The 22,086-nt window shown below is 43.3% G+C and overlaps 1 protein-coding gene across 1 annotated transcript; it reads left to right on the top strand.

The window, feature by feature from the left end:
* Positions 1-19,306: 19,306 nt before the first annotated feature.
* LOC132825557 (GATA zinc finger domain-containing protein 14-like) lies at positions 19,307-20,566 on the top strand. Its single transcript, XM_060840934.1, has one exon. It carries the CDS (start codon positions 19,307-19,309, stop codon positions 20,564-20,566), a length of 1,260 nt encoding a protein of 419 aa, XP_060696917.1.
* The last annotated feature ends 1,520 nt before the right edge of the window (positions 20,567-22,086 follow it).

Raw genomic sequence — 22,086 nt, 5'->3', positions numbered from 1 at the left:
CTGAGTTGGTTTCCTCCAGGTGCTCTAGTTTTCTCTCACAATCCAAACATGTGCAGATTAGGTGGCCATGCTAAGTTGCCCGTGGTGTCCGGGGATGTGCAGGCTAGGTGGGAAATGGCAGGGTTACAGGAATGAGTTGGGTGTGGGTGGGATGCTCACCAGAGAGTCAGTGTGGACATGATGGGCTGAATGGCCTGCTTCCACATTGTAGGGATTCCATGAAAATGTTAGCATTATTTTCAGTTATCTTCGTCTGAGATCAGCCAGACAAATCTAATGTCTGGCAATGAAAAACAGAGCCAAAACGTTATTACACTTGTGTTAAAAATAAAGCATTTTTATGATGGTGAATCTATTTTATTCCAGTGCTGATATAAGAACATGGAACTCAAGTGTTTGTATAATGTTTACATTATTAACCTTGACTGCTTACGAAGTAATGAGTATACAAGGGAGTGAGGAGAATTATTTTGATTTCATATCCATTGTTGAGAGAGAGATAAATCCACCAAATTTCTTATCTGAAAAGATCTGAGGATTAAATCACTAACTATTGCCAGTCATTGGAAGAGGATTGGGGTTTAATGTTTGGGGGAAAAAAAACAGAAGTGTTTGGTTAAACTTTTTTTATTGATTAGTCATTTCAGTTCTATTGGCTATTACTGCTCTGACCAATTAGCTATGGCTCAAGTAACCAATCACAGAATTGTTACAGTGTGAAAGGAGGCAATTTGCTCCATCATGTCAGACCTGACTGTCTGAACGTTTTAACTCGGTGCCTAACTCCCACCTTATCCCCATTCCTCTGCACATTATTCCTGTTTAAATAATAAACCGATGCCCCTCTTGAATGTTTCAGTCAAAGATGCCTGCACCACACTTCCAGCCAGTGCATTCCACACCCTAACCATTCACCGGCTGGGAAAGATCATTCTCATCTCGTATTTAGGTAAAAACAAGGACTGCAGATGCTGGAAACCAGAGTCTAGATTAGAGTGGTGCTGGAAAAACACAGCAGTTCAGGCAGCATCCGAGGAGCAGTGAAATCAGTGCTTCAGGCAAAAGCCCTTCATCAGGAATAGAAGCAGAGAGCCTGAAGGGTGGAGAGTAATCCCTACTGTTGAAAAATACTTTGAAAAATGCCCTTTCGTTCTCGATCCTATTATGAATGGAAACAGAGCCACATCCCCCACCCCCATTCACTTAGTCCAGGACCCTCACTATTTCAAAAACCGCAATCAAAACTCCCCTCAGCCTTTGACTGTTTAAGAAATATTTCCTGGACATCAACAACAGACAATCAATGCAAGCTCAAGAGAGGAGGGGACACCCCTCAGTCGGTTACTGATGGATTGTCCTGAATTGTCATTTTTGTACTTTTCATGGTTTTCCCCTTGCGGCCTCGTGTCTGCCTCCTTCTTCCTCAAATCTTATTTGAAGACCAGTAGAGCAGAGTGAACCGCGGAGTCATCAGCAAGAGGAGCTATCGGAGTCAGGCAGAGAGTGACCGAGGTCAGTCTAGGGGAGATTGAGGTCAGTCTGGGGGAGACCGAGGTCAGTCTGGGGGAGACTGAGGTCAGTCTGGGGGGGACCAAGGTTAGTCTGGGGGAGATTGAGGTCAGTCTGGGGGAGACCGAGGTCAGTCTGGGGGAGATCGAGGTCAGTCTGGGGGAGACTGAGGTCACAGCTGCAAATGTGTTGCTGGTCAAAGCACAGCAGGTTAGGCAGCAACTCTATTCCTGAGATGCTGCCTAACCTGCTGTGCTTTGACCAGCAACACATTTGCAGCTGTGATCTCCAGCATCTGCAGACCTCATTTTTTACTCGGAGACTGAGGTCAGTCTGGGGGAGACCGAGGTCAGTCTGGGGGGTTCAGTCATAGCGTCAGGGAGATGTACAGCACGCAAACAGGCCCTTTGGTCCAACGCATCCATGTCGACCAGATATCCTAACTTAATCAAGTCCCATTTGCCAGCACCCGGCCCATACCCCTCTAGACCCTTCCTAGTCGTATACCCATCTAGATGCCTTTTAAATATTGCAATAGTACCAGCCTCCATCATTTCCTCTGGCAGCTCATTCCATACACGTAGCACCCTCTGTGTGAAAAAGTTGCCCCTTACGTCTCCTTTATATCTTTCCCCTCTCACCCGAAACCTATGCCCTCTAGTTCTGGACTCCCCCCACCCCAGCGAGAAAGACCTTGTCTATTTATCCTACCCATGCCCCTCATCATTTTGTAAACCTCTATAAGGTCACCTCTCAACCTCCGATGCTCCAAGGAAAACAACTCCAGCCTGTTCAGCCTCTCCCTTTATTTATGGAACATTGGTGTAACCATTATAGAAATTCGTTGAGAGAGAGATAAGACTGACAGTGTAACGTCATGGGATTTGGAGGTTTCAGGCAAGATAGAGAGAGATATAAAAGAGGATTTGCATTATTGACGGAGGAGAACTTCAGAGCTGCAAGAAGAGAGGATATCTGTGAGGGCCCAGCCAACCAGACTATACGGGCCAAATTTAGAAGGTGCAATCACTGTGTTGGGGTTAGACTGTAGCCTCCCAGTAGCCAGCAGGAGAATGAGGGACAGATATGTAACCAGATCATGGCAAGATGTAAAAAACAACAGGTTTGTTGTAGTGGATGATTTTAACTTCCCCAATATTGACTGGGACTCTCTTAGTACCAGGGGCTTAGATGGGGCAGAATTTGTTCAGAGCATCTAGGAGGGATTCTCAAAACAACATGTAGACAGTCTGATGAGGGAAGGAGCTTTACTGGGCCTGGCCAGGTGATTGATGTTTCAGTGGGGGTGCATTTGGGAACAGTGATCATAATTCTGTCAGTTTTAAAGTGGTTGCAGAAAAGGGTAAGACTGGTTCTTCAGTGAAAGCAGGAAACTGGGGGAAGGCTAATTACAACAGTATTAAGCAGGAACTGGAGAAATTAGAATGGGGACAGGTGCTTTAGGGTAAATTGATGTGAGCAAAAGTTTATTGAAGACTAGTTGATCAGAATTCAGGATCGATATACTCCTGTGGGGATCAATGAGACAGATGGCAAGACTTTGGGACATTGGATCATGAGAGATGTTGTAAATTTAGTTAAAAAGAGAAAGGAAGCATATGTCACATTTAGAAAACAGAAATCAAAATCCTGAAATTCCTCCTGAAGGGTATTGTCATTGACTGCAGGGGTTTAACAAAGCAGCTGACTCCTGCCTTTCCCGTATAGCCCACATTGTTGCAGCCTGGATAAGATTCTGCACCTCAAGTCTTTCGAATCCCTTCTGCATTTGACAATTTGTGCAGGAAAGCAAATATTTTGAGAGTGTCACATTTTTGGCCAAATTCTTTAGTAAATTTAAAGTGTAGATTGTCTTATTAAAATCTAAAGCTTGACAAATGGGACACATTTAATGCACCATAGAAAAATGCAGATATTTCAAAAGGTTGGAGGAAATAGAGGAGCAAGGAAATTGGATAACGTATCAAACATGTTTAACAATAATGCTGAGATTATCAGAGAAATATTGGAAAATGAATACGCACAAACAAAAGCAAGATCTGAGAAAAACAACATTTTTACAGATAAGGGAGGATGGGAATTTGGAGAGGAAAAAAATCTGGGGAGATTTTAGGTGATCATTTACAAACATTTTTCATGCTGGAAATCATGAGCCATTTTGATAGCTCAACAATTAAGAAATGCATTTGAATTGATGTAGAAGGTGGCGTTTTGTGATGGCATGATTATGTAAAGCTGGAAGATTTCAATATGCATCAGTCAGGATGTTCAGATGGAATGCCTTGAGGATCGCTTGAGAAAATCAACAATGAGACAACACAGTGCACATGTTCCTCTTCTCTTCAAAGCTGCAACTGCCTGATGTGACTGGAAATCTCCACCTGTGAGAGATTGCAACAGGTTTATTCAGAATAATTCCTCAGGAGTTACAGTGATTTTAAAAATTTAAATCCCTGAGCCAATCGACTGTACACTATTTGTACTAATCTATCAATAAATGGTTTCCCCAATTCTGAGGCCATTTGTTGAATCATGTTTGTACAGACTGGCATTAAAGGGGCAAGATCTAGGAGTTATTTTCCTTCAATTCTCCCAAAATGCAGTTCCACTCTCACATTCTAACAAATTGATTGTTACAAACTAAACCTCTGAATGTGAGCATTTTCTTTATCAAACTCCCTGATCTCTGCTCCCCCCTCCCCCCCAACTCCCCAGCACCACTCACACACACACACTCAAACACACACACACACACAGACACACACACACACACACACACATACACACACACACACACACACACACACACACACACACACACTCTCACGCATTCATTCACTCAATCACTCACACACTTGCGCGCACGCACAGACACACACGCACAGACACACCACGCTCTTTGACATCAGCCCAAAGTCACTCCCAATGTTGGGCTACAAGGAGACTGGAAGACTGACGTGGTCTCAGACAAAGCATTTAGGATGAAGGCAAATGGTTTCTCCCCACACTCACACTCACTCACACACACACACACGTACGCTCACACTCACACACACAAACACTCACACGCTCACACTCACACACTCACATTCACACACACTCGCACTCATTCACAGAGACCTTGTTGTTGAGGGGAACTATCCACAGGAGATCCCTGCACTGCCTGCCAGTTCCCTTTCCTACTCCTGACGGTAACTCCATCTGCCATTTCTCTGCCCACCTGTCCAATCTATCTATATTCTGCTGTATTCTCTGACAGTCTCCTTCACTATCTGCTAATCCACCAATCTTAGTGTCATCTGCAAACTTGCTAATCAGGCAATTGACACCTTCCTCCAGATTATTTATGCATATCACAAAAAGCAGTGGTCCCAGCACAGATCCCTGTGGAACACCACTGCTCACGGTCTCCATTTTGAGAAACTACCTTCCCCTACTACTCTCTGTCTCCTGCTGCCCAGCCAGTTCTCTATCCATCTAGCTAGAACACCCTGGACCCCATGCGACTTCACCTTGTCCATCAGCCTACCATGGGGAAACTTATCAAATACCTTACTAAAGTCCATGTATATATATCTACATCCCTTCCCCCATTAATCAACTTTGCCACCTCCTGAAAGAATTCTATTAGGTTTGTAAGATATGACCTTACCCACAGAAAACCATGTTGCCTATCACAGATAAGCCCATTTTTTTTCCAAATGTAAATTGATCCTATGTCTCAATATTTTCTCCTCCAGCTTCCCTACCACTGACGTCAGGTTCACCAGTCTATAATTACCAGGATTATCCCTGCTACCTTTCTTAAACAAGGGGACAACATTAGCAACTCTCCAGTCCTCCAGGACCTCACCCGTGTTCAAGGATGCTGCAAAGATATCTGTTAAGGCTCCAGCTATTTCCTCTCCCACTTCCTTCAGAAACCTGGGATAGATCTTATCCAGACCTGGGGACTTGTCCACCTTAATGCCTTTTTGAATACCCAACACTTTCTCCCTCCTTATGTTGACTTGACCTAGAGTACTCAATGTCTACCCCTAACCTCAACATTCGCCAAGTCTCTCTTCTTGATGAATATCGATACAATGTACTCATTAAGAATCTCATCCATTTTCTCTGATTCCATGCATAACTTTCCTCCTTTGAGTGGTTCAACCCTTTCCCTAGTTACCCTCATGTTTCTTATATATGAAGAAGGGGCTTTGGGATTTTCCTTTACCCTGTTTGCTAAAGATATTTCATGACTCCTGTTTGCTCTCTTAATTCCTCATTTCAGACTGGTCTGACTTTCCTAATATTCTTCCAAAGCTTCATCTGTCTTCAGTCGCCTAGACCTTATGTACACATCCTTTTTCCTCTTAGCTAGTCTCACAATTTCACCTGTCATCCATGGTTCCGTAACATTGCCATTTCGATCCCTCATTTCTACAGGAACTAACCTCTCCTGAACTCTAATCAGCCTCTCTTTAAAAATATCCCACATATTAAATGTGGATTTGCTTTCAAACAGCTGCTCCCAATCCACATTCCCAGCTCCTGCCGAACTTTGGTACAGTTGGCCTTCCCCAATTTACAACTCTTCCTTTAGGACCACTCTCGTCTTTGTCCATGATTATTCTAAACTTGTGGAATTGTGATCACTATTCCCAAAGTAATCCCCTACTGAAACTTCACCCACCTGGCCGGGCTCACTCCCCAACACCAGGCCCAGTGTGGCCCCTTCCCGAGTTGGACTATTTACATGCTGCTCTAGAAAACCCTCCTGGATGCTCCTTACAAATTCTGCTCCATCTAAACCTCTGACATTAAGTGAATCCCAGTTAATGTTGGGAAAATTAAAATCTCCTATCACCACCCTGTTGCTCCGACACCTTTCCATAGTCTGTTTATATATTTGTACCTCTGTCTCACGCTCCCTGTTGGGCGGTCTGTAGTACAGCCCCAACATTGTTACCGCACCCTTCCTATTTCTGAGCCCTGCCCATATTGCCTCACCGTTCAAGCCCTCCTTAGTGCCCTCCTTCAACCCAGTATTGCAACTCCTCCACCCCTTTTACCTCCCTGTCTATCTCAGCTGCCCTCTGGGCAATTAGGGATGGATAATAAATGCTGGGCCTAGCCAGTGCTGCCCTCATCCTGTGAGTGAACAATACAACAAAGAGACTCCGTCACATCCACAATGCTTCAGTTGGAGAATGTGAATGGTGTTGCAGACATAATTTAAATGATGTACAATCTGAGACCTGGGAGCAGTTCCATTATGATGGGGTGCCACTGCTAACTCTGATCAGTTCTGCTGTCACAATCTGGGGTAGATACAGCTTACCATCTACAGACTGTATGTGTGTGATGGGATGACACTGAGTCACAGAGTCATAGAGATGTATAACATGGGAACAGACCCTTCGGCCTAACCCGTCCATGCCGACCAGATATCCCAACCCAATCTAGTCCCACCCCCAGCACCCGGCCCATATCCCTCCAAACCGTTCCTATTCATACACCCATCCAAATGTTGCAATTGTACCAGCCTCCACCACTTCCTCGGCAGCTCATTCCATACACACACCACTCTCGATGTGAAAAAGTTGCCCCTTAGGTCTCTTTTATATCTTCCCCTCTCACCCTAAACCTATGCCCTCTAGTTCTGGACTCACCCACCCCAGAGAAAAGACTTTGCCTATTTACCCTATCCATGCCCCTCATGATTTTATAAACCTCTATGAGGTCACCCCTCAGCCTCTGACGCTCCAGGGAAAACAGCCCCAGCTTGTTCAGCCTCTCCCCGTAGCTCAAATCCTCCAACTCTGGCAACTTCCTTGTCAATCTTTTCTGAACCTTTTCAAGTTTCACAACATCTTTCTGATAGGAAGGAGACCAGAACTGCATGCAGTATTCCAACAGTGGCCTAACCAATGTCCTGTACATAAGAACTGGATGTGGGTGATGCAGTGCTGAAAGATTCAATAGATGTTGGTTACAGCTTCCAGTAGGTACATATATATTACAATCACAGTCAGTGCTCGGACTGAGTGATCCAGTTACAAACTGTAAAATACTACCCTCAGTGTGTCATGTTGCCAGGGACTCCATTAACCCGAGGCTGAGACTGGGCTACTGTCAGATCCCATACTATCAGACAGTGATGATATCGAGGGCATGTCTCTGAAAGGTGTCTTGCATGCTTTTTCTAAGGCATCCTGGAGTTTACCATTGACCAGAAACTGAAATGGATTTGTCACATAAGCACAGTGACTACAAGAGCAAGTCAGACTCTAGGAATACTGTGGTGAGTAACTCCCCTCCTGATTCCCCAAAGCCTGTTCACCATCAACAAGGCACATGTCAGGAATGTGATGGAGTACTCCCCACTTGCCTGGATGATGAACCTCCAACAACACTCAAGAAGCTCAACAGCATCAGGACAAAGCAGCCCCCCTTTTTTTGGCACCACACCCACAAGTATCCACTCCCTCCACCACCGACACTCAGTAGCAGAGTGTGTACCATCTACAAGATGCACTGCAGAAATTCACCAAAGATCCTCAGGCAGCACCTTCCAAACCCATGACCAGTTCCATCTAGAAGGACAAGGGCAGCAGGTACATGGGAACACCACCCCCTGCAGGTTCCCCTCCAAGCCACTCACCATCCTGACTGGGAAATATTTCACCGTTCCTTTGCTGTCGCTGGGTCAGAATCCTGGAATTCCCTTCCTAAGGGCATTGTGGATCAACCTACAGCAAATGGACTGCAGTGGTTCAAGAAGGCAGCTCACCCCCACCTTCTCAAGGGACAACTAGGGATGGGGAATAAATGCTGGCCCAGACAATGATGCTCAAGTCTTACAAATTAAATTTTTAAAAACTATGTTACAATAACCTGTCAGCTCTGACAGATGTCACTTGGCTATCCTCTTGCTTAAGGCCTGCCATATTTCAGGTGTGTTTCTCCAGCTCGGATCACTAAGAGCAAGAATCTTTATCACGCTCTCTCAAATTGGATTTCCTTGTTCATTTGCTCATTTTTGACTCATAAACTAATCAATTCAATGTGTTATCTGAAAAAGAAAACACACAAATGCATCCTTTTTAATTACACTAGTTATAAAGTTTCATGCAAAGGCTCTTGTGGTGCAGTGATAGTGTCCCTACCTCTGATCCAGGAGGCCTGTGTTCAAGGTCCACCTGCTCCAGAGGTGTTTAATCTCATCATTGAACAAGTTGATTAGAAATACCTACGTAATCTAATGTAAACCTTGCTCAGATTGTGTTCAGGATTTTAGTGTCAAGTTGATCGTGGTCTGGGCTGGATTTTGCTGGATTTTGCCAAAATGTGACAAGAGTTTTGCCGAGTTTGATTTCGGATTCTCAGCCTGATGAGCTGGAATGATGTGTGCACAGGTGTTGTGGCTGAAATGTCTTTTTTTCATGTTCTTGCTGACCACAATTACACTGAATATGACCAGCAATCACAACACACTATATTAGAGACAACTCCAACAATGCAACTCTGAACTGAAGAATCAGCTGCAGTATTTGAAATACCTCAAATCTCAACATAGAAGCATAAAGAAATGGGAGGAGGAGTAGGCCATTTGGCCCACCAGTCAACATGATCCTAGCTGTTTCGCCATCTCAATGTCATGGTCCCACTCTCTCTGTAACCTTTAATGCCTTTAGGATTTCCAAATCGATTTTGTTTTATAAGTTTGTGCAGTGGTTTGACCACACACCCTTCTGTGGTAGAGAATTCCATCGAATTCCCACCCTGGGAATGCAGACATTTCTCTTCATTTCTGTCCTGCATTGATTATCTGATGTGCTGAGACTGTGACTCCTTGTTCTAGATCTTACCCTTTGCCAGGGAGAACATCCCTTTGTAGCCAGTCTGTCTGACTCTGCTGGAGTTATATATAGAGTCATAGAGATGTACAGCATGGAAACAGACCCTTCGATCCAACCTATCCATGCCGACCAGATATCCCAACCCAATCTAGTCCCACCTGCCAGCACCCAGCCCATATCCCTCCAAACTCTTCCTATTCATATACCCATCCAGATGCCTCTTAAATGTTGCAATTGTACCAGCCTTCACCACATGCTCTGGCAGCTCATTCCATACACGTACCACCCTCTGCGTGAAAAATTCCTCTCCAATTCTTTTTTTCACATCTTTTTAAAAATGAAGTCATCGAATACTCTAAATTTTTTAAAAAACATCTGTAATTAGAATCATCTCTGATAATGCCTGTATTGAATATGAATGGAACTGCAAGATAATAGCAAAAAAAACACAAATTACGTAGGAGAGGGTTTGATTTCTTTCTTGGTAAAGGTAAGGTTGAAGAGAACCATAACAAGGTAATTGTTCCACAAATCCAACTTTTGACAAGGCTGAATAGTTTGAAAGAAATCAACCATTCTCTTGCTATAGATTTCCTTTAGTCCATTACAGAATTTGAATTTCAGTGTAAAAAGGACAGGTCCAGGCAACACATTTATATGTGCACTTGCACTATGTGTTTCAGTCAGGTCTCTTTCATTCTTCGAAACCCCTGTAATTATCGGTCCAGTTGATCCCAGCTCTCCCAGTGACCTTCACAGTACCTTCCAGCTCAGATATAGCAACATAGGGAATGTAGGTCAGTCAAATTATTGGACATTGCGCAAGGTTTTCACTAAAATATAAGATGAAATCATGAAAAAATAATCCCCAAATATCACTAAGTCCCATAATCCCAAGTAATAAAAATGGAATTTAATTTATTTGGTCACCATAAGCCAGTGCTCCTGATTGTAAAGGGACAGGACCCTGAAATGCAATCTCGAAGATATTACATTCATATGTAATAAAAGCAGCCTGCCTTATTCCTTCATGGGTAAGATAACAGCTCTGTCAAAGAAATTTAGCAAGGAGCTAATCTGTACTGAAGTGAAGCTGATATATGAAGACTGCCATTGTGTTAATAGCAATGATTTCATTTTTTCCTTTCAACTTCTTCTCAAAAGCATCATATCTCATTTTCTTGGGATCCTTATTCCTCAGTTATCTCTCTGCTGCTGTATGTAGATGTTGACAAATCATATGAGGCAGCTGGAAATGATAGTGTAAAGGAGCTTGTTACAAAGCTAATAATTACCTTGTAATAGCTTTGTCTAACGTCATATGATGGAGAGGAAGATTTGTTGGTTCACTCATACTTTAATCAGTGTTAGTGGGTTTAAGCTACAAATGTTATCACATATTTTCTTTAAAGCATGTGAGGGCAGTGAGAAGGGGGTGCTACATTGTTGGAAATACCTTCTTTCAGATGATGGAAAAGGACGATCATGTGTGATTGTCGAAGAAGAGCTCAAAGTATCTTTGGTGAAACAAAAACAAAAACAAAAATGTTGGAGAAACTCAGCAGGTGAGGCAGCATCCATGGAGAGAAAGCAGAGTTAACGTTCTGAAGAAGGATCATTGGACCATCCACTGACGCTGCCAGACCTGCTGAGATTTTCCAGCAGTTTCTGTTTTGTTTTAGATTTCCAGTATTCCCATTCTTTGTTTTTGTCTAGTGAGTCTCGTCAGTGCTCTGGCCATTCCATAAGCACCCATCAAGAAGCAAGTTAGTTAAGCATTGACTTATTTGTGATTTTTGGGGGGCTGGTCCTGTGGTCAAATTGGTTAATTGTAAATTATGACCACACCTTGGAAATAATAATCAGGTGGAAAACCTTTTGGAACATCCTGTTTTCTTGTGTGTTTTTCAGCAGCAGCAGCATGAAGGGCTGGAGCTTGGACCAGGGGCCTACCAGGGCCGGTAAGTCACTGATTTGAGTCTTTACATCTGACATCAGAGAGCAGAGGTTTCTGGGAAAGGAGGGACTTTTCTATTTCCCTTCAGCTATATAAGAGAGTGTTTTCTAATGCCCTGCCTGCCAATGTAGTTAATTCAGCCACATTAGGGAGATTTAAACAATCCTTGGATAAGCACATGGATGATGATGGGATGGTGTGGGGGGTGGGTTTAGATGAGTTCACAGGTCGGAGCAACATCGAGGGCCGAAGGGCCTGTTCTGCGCTGTATTATTCTATATCCTGAAATGCAATATCGACACAAGTTTAATTTTCCATGTTAATGTGGTATTGACTTCAGAACAAAAACAGAGGTTTTAGTAATTGTTTAAGAAATAAGATTAACATCGCAGAAAGCATACCATCATGAACAAGGGAAGAGTTCCCTTCCTTCCTCCTCTGGCAAAGGCATTCTAATGGAACTGACCGACTTCACCAGAGGGATATGAGGAATTGTGAATGAGAGACAATTCTCTCGTCCATTTAGCTATTTTCTTTTTGTTTCGGGGCTACCCGCCCTGACACTGTCTAAAATAAAATCCTGCAGGTGTTGGAAATCTGAGGTAAAAACAAAAAGGTGCTTGAACTCCCCAGTGGGCCTGACAGCACCAATGGGAAGAGACAACTGCATTCAGGTGCTGAATTTCCTCTGGTTGCTTTGTTCCAGAATGTCTAGACAATTTCAGATCAGAGACATCATCGTGATGCAGGCAGAGCTGCCTGTCCAATGTTTAAGGAGCTGGTCAGTTAAGGTGGAATGGAGGATTCCAATCCCCGAAGAGCGATCAGGCAGTGTGACTGACAACAACGATTCAGTTTGTTTCTTGGTACTTACACTGTGAATGGAGATATCTGTCACAATCACCCTTAATAAACTGGTGCACTTCACCACCTGACCATTTCAAAATTGTTGGTTGATTTGATAATGAAGTCTGCTCCTCTCTCAAACATCAAGACAAAATTTAATCGCAGGAAACCATCTAATATGTAACCAGAGCATTGTAGTCAGCCTCAAATAAATCAGATGCATGCTCTCTGTCAAAGTATTTAGCTCAGATAATGTTCTCCATTGCTGTTGTACATTAGCAATACGATTTCCTGATAACCAACAGTGACTTATTTCTCAATGAACTTCAAGTATTGATGTCATGACTATTAATCCCCCTGTGTGGAGGGTATCCCATAACAGCACACTGTGTGCTGGTAATGACAGCAAATAGTTACCACACACACACATACACACCCACACACACAAACACACACACACACACGCACACTCACACACACGCACGCACATACACACCCACACACACACATACACACCCACACACACACCCACACACACACACACACACACACACACACACGCACGCACACTCACACACATGCACGCACACTCACACACATGCACGCACACACAATCACACACACTCATACGTACACACTCACTCTCTCTTTCACACACACACTCAAACATACATTCTCACACACTCATGTGCACGCACGCACACACACTCATACATATACACACACTTACACACACACTTTCATACCTACACACTCACTCATACGTACACACACCCACACTCATACATACTTACACACATACACACACACACTCTCACACATGCACACACTCATACCTGCATACACATGCACAATCACACACTTGCACACAGACACACACTCGCACAGACACTCACACTCATCCACACTCAGACACAGACACACACACCCACACACTCACATATTCACAGACTCACCCACTTATACATACACACTCACACACAGATACACATACACTCACCCTCACACACACTGAGACACATACACTCACACAGACACACACTGACACACACACAGACACATACACACTCACACAGATACACACATAGACTCACATACATACAGAGACAGATAGACACAAACACACTCACATAGGCACATACACAGACACATACTCTCACACAAACATATATACACACATAGACAAGACACATGAACACACAGGCACACACAAACAAAAAAGCAAAAACATTCTTTCTGTTTAATTCATAAATGTCCTTTATTAATGTTCTATAAAGCCTTGGTATAATTGACTGATTATCCACAAAATATTTTCACTTTTATTCAGTTCGTATTTAGCCACTAATCAATTGCTTCTTCAACAGATGTATTTCCCAAATCATATTTACTGCCTTCACAATAAAGTGAAGTAACGCAGTAGGCAATATGTTAAGATATTCCGATATTATTCATAAACAGCCAATATTTAATAAAGCTTTGAAGCATCATCTGTATTCCTCAATATTTAGCCTGAAAACAAGCTTCTCTCTGCATCTTTTATTGTAAATAATTCTTTCACACACCTGTAAGCCTCAGTCTATCCGGATAACTGCATACATTTCTTTAATGTTTTCCTGCCTCTTGAATTCCAGCTGTGTCTCTGTACAGGGTTTGAATTTGGATCATAATTTAGGAAAACAAATTATCAATGTGTTTATCTTGTACTCATCACTAGGATCATAGCTGATGTTCCCACTGGGAACATCAGACCCCAGATTGAAATCAAGCTTGTTAGATTATATTCTGTTGCTTTTTGCCAAAGTGATGGTCAATTGTTGAAATATAAACAGACAAGGAGGCAGCTTTGATTTTAATAATATATCAAACATTCATTCTAGAAATCTGGCAGAAAGGAAGGGAATCTTCAATGGTAGCATTTTGCATTCTAATTTCTATATTCTAAATTGCCGGGAAAGGACACGATTTAATGCTTGTTTTAGTCATGTGCTGATAAAGATGACCATTCATTGACTTGAGACATTAATTCTGTTTCTCTACACAGATGTTGCCAGACCTGCTGAGTATTTCCAGCTTTTTGTATTTTTATTTCTGGTTTACTGTTGAGAGATTGAATTGGTTTCAGTGAGTTAACAGTTAAAACCATATTGTCAGGAGTGATAAAAGCAAATGGTACAAGGGCAGGCACGGAGCTGCCCATTGGTTGGACAGCGTTGGCCTTGAGTGAGAAACTGACCATGTCTTTGTAAACTGTAGGGAAACAGTAGAAACATGGGGATTGTAACAGGCAATGATGTAAAATGTTGTCCTTAACCCAGCAGAGCTGGTTTTAATCTTCCCAGTGATAAGACCAGCTCTCCGTGCATATACATGAAAATAAATGATGATTTGACCATAACCCTGAGTCTCCCAAAGTGCATCAGATCATTCCTGATGAAGGGGCTTTTGCCTGAAGCATCAATTTTCCTGCTCCTCGGATGCTGCCTGACCTGCTGTGCTTTTCCAGCACCACTCTAATCTTGACTGTATGAGATCAAAGCCAACTCTTGTACATTATTTGTTTACTCATCCAATGTGTGGAGGAAGCTCAAATGTGACATTTTATTGGAAGACCGAGTTGAAGACAGGCTACAACTGAGTTCCACCATTCCTCACTACTATCTTCATTGCTGAACCGAAGCTTTATTTATTTGCTTTTGCAAATCGCTCTCACCTGATGCATCTCTTATTTCAAAAAATCACATGCTTATTAAGGAGTAGATTATTGTAAGAACCCTAGGCTTAGTGTACAAAGCTCTGGGGGAATTGTTGCCAGTTCCTAACTGATGCATGATTACAAACACAGGACAGTGGGAAAGCTTCTGTTTGTAACAAGGTCTGTATTTGACTTGATTTATTGTCATGTGTACTTATTCCAAAAGGGTGAAAAATGTTGCTAATTGTTGCCACTGCCCAGCACCATCTATGTCAGTGCTCATTCCCATGACTTGATGGTGTACTGAGATAGATTCTCAATCAGCTGGGAGTTAAAGGTTCAGTGAAAAGTGAGGAAGGTTGGATTGTCCATGATCCAATCAAATGGTGGAGTAGGTTCGAGGGGCCGAATGACCCACGCCTGTTCCAACTTCCTTTGGAATTTCAAGGGCTGACACTGCAGTTTCTATTCTACAGCTATAACTCACTCAGAGGGGAATGAAGAGAGTATTTTCAAACAGGAAAGCATTTATTCAGCTTATAAAAGTGATTCCTCCTTAAACACAATAAAGTTCCAGAGATGGGGAACGATTTCCCATTAATGCTGCTCTCCAGTGCCTTTAGGCTATGTTGTGCATTAATATATAGCCCAGAATATTGTGGGTACAAGAGCACGATAGTGACCTGTAGTCGGATGTTGACAAGGCAGTGTGCTCAAACAGCAGCACCTTCCCTGGGTCTGGCTACACCAAACAGTTCTTGGAATTCTGACCTTTTATAGACAATAGACAATAAGTGCAGGAGTAGGCCATTCGGCCCTTCGAGTCTGCTCCACCATTCATTATGATCATGGCTGATCATCCACAATCAGTATCCTGTTCCTGCCTTATCCCTATAACCCTTGATCCCACTATCCTTAAGAGCTCTATCCAACTCTTTCTTGAAAGTATCCAGAGACTGGGCCTCCACTGCCCTCTGGGGCAGAGCATTCCACACACCCACCACTCTCTGGGTGAAGAAGTTTCTCCTCATCTCTGTTCTAAATGGCCTACCCCTTATTTTTAAACTGTGTCCTCTAGTTCTGGACTCACCCATCAGCGGAAATATGCTTTCTGCCTCCAGAGTGTCCAATCCTTTAATACCCTTATACATCTCAATCAGATCCATCTCATCCTTCTAAATTCAAGAGTCTACAAGCCCAGTTGCTCCAGTCTTTCAACATATGATAGTCCTGCCATTCTGGGAATTGACCTCGTGAACCTACGCTGCACTCCCTCAATAGCCAGAATGTCCCTCCTCAAAGTTGGAGACCAGAACTGCACACAATATTCCAGGTGTGGTCTCACCAGGGCCCTCTACAGCTGCAGAACGACCTCTTTGCTTCTATACTCAATTCCTCTTGTTATGGAGGCCAGCATGCTATTAGCCTTCTTCACTACCTGCTGTACCTGCATGCTTACCTTCATTGACTGATGTACAAGAACTCCTAGGTCTCGTTGAACTTCACCTTTACCTAACTTGACTCCATCTAGGTTTTCCAAAGGCTTTCAAAGGCTTTCTATAGGTATGTCAGGAATAAAAGAATGACTAGGGTAGGAATAGGTCCAGTCAAGGATAGTAGTGGGAAGTTGCATGTGGAGGCTGAAGAAATTGGGGAAGCACTGAATGAATGCTATCCAAATGAGTCGTAATTTCATTTTTGATAATTGACTCCAGCATCTTCCCCACCACTGACGTCACACTAACCGGTCTATAGTTCCCTGATTCCTCTCTCCTTCCTTTCTTGAAAAGTGGAACAACTTTAGCCACCCTCCAATCCACAGGAACTGATCCTGGATCTATAGAACATTGGAAAATGGTGACCAATGCATCTACAATTTCCAGAGCCACCTCCTTTAGTACCCTGGGATGCAGACCATCAGGTCCCGGGGACTTATCAGCCTTCAGCCATGGGTAATCCCATATCACCAAAACGTTACTGTTATGAGAACATTCTTTTCCGAATAATACACAGCAGTGAATGCCAAGAGCTACTGAAACAGAGAGTACTAAATTAAAGGAAAAAGATTTTAAAAGGAGATGAGGGGAAAGGTTTTTACACAGAGAGTGGTTCGTGTATAGAAAGAGCTTTCAGAAGAAGCAGTGGGTACAGGTACAGTTACAATGTTCAAAAGACATTTGGATAAGTACATGAGTAGGAAAGGTTTGGATGGACATGTGACAGTAGCAGGCAGGTGGGACTAGTTAGTTTGTGAGTGTGGTAAGCATGGACTGGTTGGATCGAAAGCTCTGTGAATTAATTGCACGGAGCCTAGTATCCCATCACAAGTTACCCTTTATTTACACAAGCACACTACATCGACTCTGACCAGCCAGCTCAGAGCCAGTTCTCCGAGACTCCTGTCCCTATCTGTCAGCCAGGGCTCCATGATTGGCCCAGGGATAACAGCCTCAATCAGGGATCTCATACTCAATAAGATCGATACGGCCAACCTCATTCCAAACACTGCAGTCTGTTTCGGTGCTGCATGACTGCATGAGTCTGAATTGTTGGTCACTTATGTGACTATATTCAGTGGTAAAAGATCTCAATTAGACAGTAACGTCATAATGGACTCTCAGCAGCTCATAAAAACCAGCATGACATCTCGGACAACTTCAGAAAATAGGAGAACATGCCCTGTAAAGAGTAAGCCCCAGTGCAGGCATCAAAACCAGTCTGACAGATGCAGCATATTATCAAGGCCAGTCACATGAAAGATAAACAACATTTGGGAAAGTGATTGGGAGAAACATCCCAATGACAGGAAGGGAAAACGCCAATCAAAATCCCAGCAACAGGAACAGAAAACACTAACCAAAATCCCAGCAATAGGAACGGAAAACACCAACCAAAATCCCAGCAACAGGAACAGAAAACACGAACCAAAATTCCAGCAACAGGAACAGAAAACACCAATTAAAATCCCAGCAACAGGAACAGAAAACACCAAAAATCTACCAGCAACAGGAAGAGAAAACATCAATCAAATCCGAGCAACAGGAATGGGAAACGCCATTCAAATTCCCAGCAAAAGGAACGGAAAACACGATTCAAATTCCCAGCAACCGGAACGGAAAACACCAGCCAAAATCCCAGCAACAGGAACAGAAAACACCAACCAAAATCCCAGCAAACGGAACGGAAAACACCAGCCATAATCCCAACAACCGGAACGGAAAACACCCATCAATATCCCAGCAACCGGAACGGAAAACACCAACCAAAATCCCAGCAACAGGAACGGAAAATACCAATCAAAATCCCAGTAACAGGAACGGAAAACACCAACCAAAATCCCAGCAACCAGAACGGAAAACACCAATCAAAATCCCAGCAACAGGAACAGAAAACACCAACCAAAATCCCAGCAACAGGAACGGAAAACAACAACCAAAATTCCAGCAAAAGAAATGGAAAACACCAACCAAAATCCCAGCAAAAGAAATGGAAAACACCAATCAAAATCCCAGCAACAGGAACAGAAAACATCAACCAAAATCCCAGCAACAGGAACGGAAAACAACAACCAAAATTCCAGCAACAGGAACAGAAAACACCAAAAATCTACCAGCAACAGGAACAGAAAACATCAATCAAATCCCCGCAACAGGAACAGAAAACATCAACCAAAATCCCAGCAACAGGAACAGAAAACATCAACCAAAATCCCAGCAACAGGAACAGTAAACACCAACCTAAATCCCAGCATCAGGAACAGAAAACGCCAATCGAAATCCCAGCGGCAGGAATGGAAAGCACCAACCAAAATCCCAACAACAGGAATGGAAACACCAATTAAAATCCCAGCAACTGGAATGGAAAACACCAATTAAAATCCCAGCAACAGGAACGGAAAACACCAACCAAATCCCAGCAACAGGAACACAAAACACCAACCAAAATCCCAGCAACAGGAGCAGAAAACACCAATCAAAATCCCAGCAACAGGAATAGAAAACACCAACCAAAATCCCAGCAACAGGAACAGAAAACACCAATCAGAATCCCAGCAAACGGAACGGAAAACACCAGCCATAATCCCAACAACCGGAACAGAAAACACCCATCAATATCCCAGCAACCGGAACGGAAAACACCAACCAAAATCCCAGCAACAGGAATGGAAAACACCAATCAAAATCCCAGCAACAGGGACAGAAAGCACCAACCAAAATCCCAGCAAATGGAAGGGAAAACAGCAGCCATAATCCCAGCAACAGGAACGGAAAATACCAACCAAAATCCCAGCAACAGGAACAGAAAACGCCAATCAAAATCCCAGCAAACGGAACGGAAAAAACCAACCAAAATCCCAGCAAACGGAATGGAAAACACCCATCAATATCCCAGCAACCAGAACGGAAAACACCACCCAAAATCCCAGCAAACGGAATGGAAAACACCAGCCATAATCCCAGCAACCGGAACGGAAAACACCCATCAATATCCCAGCAACCAGAACGGAAAACACCAACCAAAATCCCAGCAACAGGAACAGAAAACACCAACCAAAATCCCAGCAACAGGAACGGAAAACACCAATCAAAATCCCAGCAACAGGAACGGAAAACAACAACCAAAATCCCAGCAACAGGAACAGAAAACAACAACCAAAATCCCAGCAACAGGAACAGAAAACATCAATCAAATCCGAGCAACAGGAACGGAAAACACCATTCAAATTCCCAGCAAAAGGAACGGAAAATGCCATTCAAATTCCCAGCAAAAGGAACAGAAAACACCAATCGAAATCCCAGCTGCAGGAACAGAAAACACCAATCAAAATCCCAGCAAACGGAATGGAAAACACCAGCCATAATCCCAGCAACCGGAACGGAAAACACCAGCCAAAATCCCAGCTGCAGGAACAGAAAACACCAGCCAAAATCCCAGCAAACGGAACGGAAAACACCAGCCATAATCCCAACAACCGGAACGGAAAACACCCATCAATATCCCAGCAACAGGAATGGAAAACACCAACCAAAATCCCAGCAACAGGAACGGAAAATACTAATCAAAATCCCAGCAACAGGAACGGAAAACACCAATCAAAATCCCAGCAACAGGAACAGAAAGCACCAACCAAAATCCCAGCAAATGGAAGGGAAAACACCAGCCATAATCCCAGCAACAGGAACGGAAAATACCAATCAAAATCCCAGCAACAGGAACAGAAAACACCAACCAAAATCCCAGCAACAGGAACAGAAAACACCAACCAAAATCCCAGCAACAGGAACGGAAAACACCAACCAAAATCCCAGCGACAGGAACGGAAAACACCAATCAAAATCCCAGCACCAGGAACGGAAAACAACAACCAAAATCCCAGCAATAGGAACGGAAAACAACAACCAAAATCCCAGCAACAGGAACAGAAAACACGAACCAAAATTCCAGCAACAGGAACAGAAAACACCAATTAAAATCCCAGCAACAGGAACAGAAAACACCAACCAAAATCCCAGCAACAGGAACAGAAAACACCAAAAATCTGCCAGCAACAGGAACAGAAAACATCAATCAAATCCCAGCAACAGGAACGGTAAACACCAACCAAAATCCCAGCAACAGGAACAGAAAACACCAGAAATCTGCCAGCAACAGGAACAGAAAACATCAATCAAATCCCAGCAACAGGAACGGTAAACACCAACCTAAATCCCAGCAACAGGAACAGAAAATGCCAATCGAAATCCCAGCGGCAGGAACGGAACACACCAACCAAAATCCTAGCAACAGGAACAGAAAACACCAATCAAAATCCCAGCAACAGGAACAGAAAACACCAATCAAAATCCTAGCAACAGGAACAGAAAACACCAACCAAAATCCCAGCAACAGGAACAGAAAACACCAAAAATCTGCCAGCAACAGGAACAGAAAACATCAATCAAATCCCAGCAACAGGAACGGTAAACACCAACCAAAATCCCAGCAACAGGAACAGAAAACACCAGAAATCTGCCAGCAACAGGAACAGAAAACATCAATCAAATCCCAGCAACAGGAACGGTAAACACCAACCTAAATCCCAGCAACAGGAACAGAAAATGCCAATCGAAATCCCAGCGGCAGGAACGGAAAGCACTAATCAAAATCCCAGCAACAGGAACGGAAAACTCCAATCGAAATCCCAGTAGCAGGAACAGAAAACATCAACCAAAATCCCAGCAACAGGAACGGAAAACACCAATTAAAATCCCAGCAACAGGAACAGAAAACACCAACCAAAATCCCAGTAACAGGAACGGAAAACACCAACCAAAATCCCAGCAACAGTAGTGGAAAACACCAATTAAAATCCCAGCAACAGGAACAGAAAACACCAATCAAAATCCCAAAAACAGGAACGGAAAGCACCAACCAAAATCCCAACAAACAGAACGGAAAACACCAGCCAAAATCCCAGCAAACGGAACGGAAAACACCAGCCATAATCCCAGCAACCGGAACGGAAAACTCCCATCAATATTCCAGCAACAGGGACGGAAAATACCAACCAAAATCCCAGCAACAGGAACAGAAAACATCAACCAAAATCCCAGCAACAGGAACGGAAAACACCAATCAAAATCCCAGCAACAGGAACAGAAAACATCAACCAAAATCCCAGCAACAGGAACGGAAAACACCAACTAAAATTTCCATGTGAAGATATGTGCTGTAACTTTCTGGCCTGCCTCAATAGAAAGAATGACTGTAAATCCTGGCATTCGAACATGTAACAGTACAGTACAGCACAGGAATAGGCCCTTTGGCCCATTGTAAACCAATCCCATCTGCCTGCTCATGGTCTATTGCCCTCTATTCCCTGCCTGTTCATGTTTCTGTCTCAATGTCTCATAAACATTGTATCTGCCTCTCCCACCCTCCCTGGCAGTGTGCTACAGGCACCTACTGCCCTCTGTGTAAAGTCTTGTCACGCACATCTCCTTTAAACCTTCATCCTCTCACCTTAAATCTCTGCCACTAGTGTTTGACATTTCCACCCTGGGAAAAAGACTCTGACTCTCCACCCTATCTACTCCTCTCATAATTTTATTTAATTCCATCAGCTTGCCCCTCAGCCTCTGATACTCTTGCAAAAACAATCCAAGTTTGTCCATTATCTCCTCATAGCTAATACACTCCAATCCAGGCAGCATCCTGGTAAATCTCTTTCACAC

This window comes from Hemiscyllium ocellatum, chromosome 20 (genome assembly GCF_020745735.1).
Source record: "Hemiscyllium ocellatum isolate sHemOce1 chromosome 20, sHemOce1.pat.X.cur, whole genome shotgun sequence".
Lineage (NCBI taxonomy): Eukaryota > Metazoa > Chordata > Chondrichthyes > Orectolobiformes > Hemiscylliidae > Hemiscyllium > Hemiscyllium ocellatum.
This window is presented reverse-complemented; position numbering and strand designations above follow the sequence as displayed.

Excerpts from the sequence above, each read along its gene's own strand:
- LOC132825557 (XM_060840934.1), top strand. The coding sequence starts at position 19,307 with ATGGAAAACACCAGCCATAATCCCAGCAACCGGAACGGAAAACACCCA.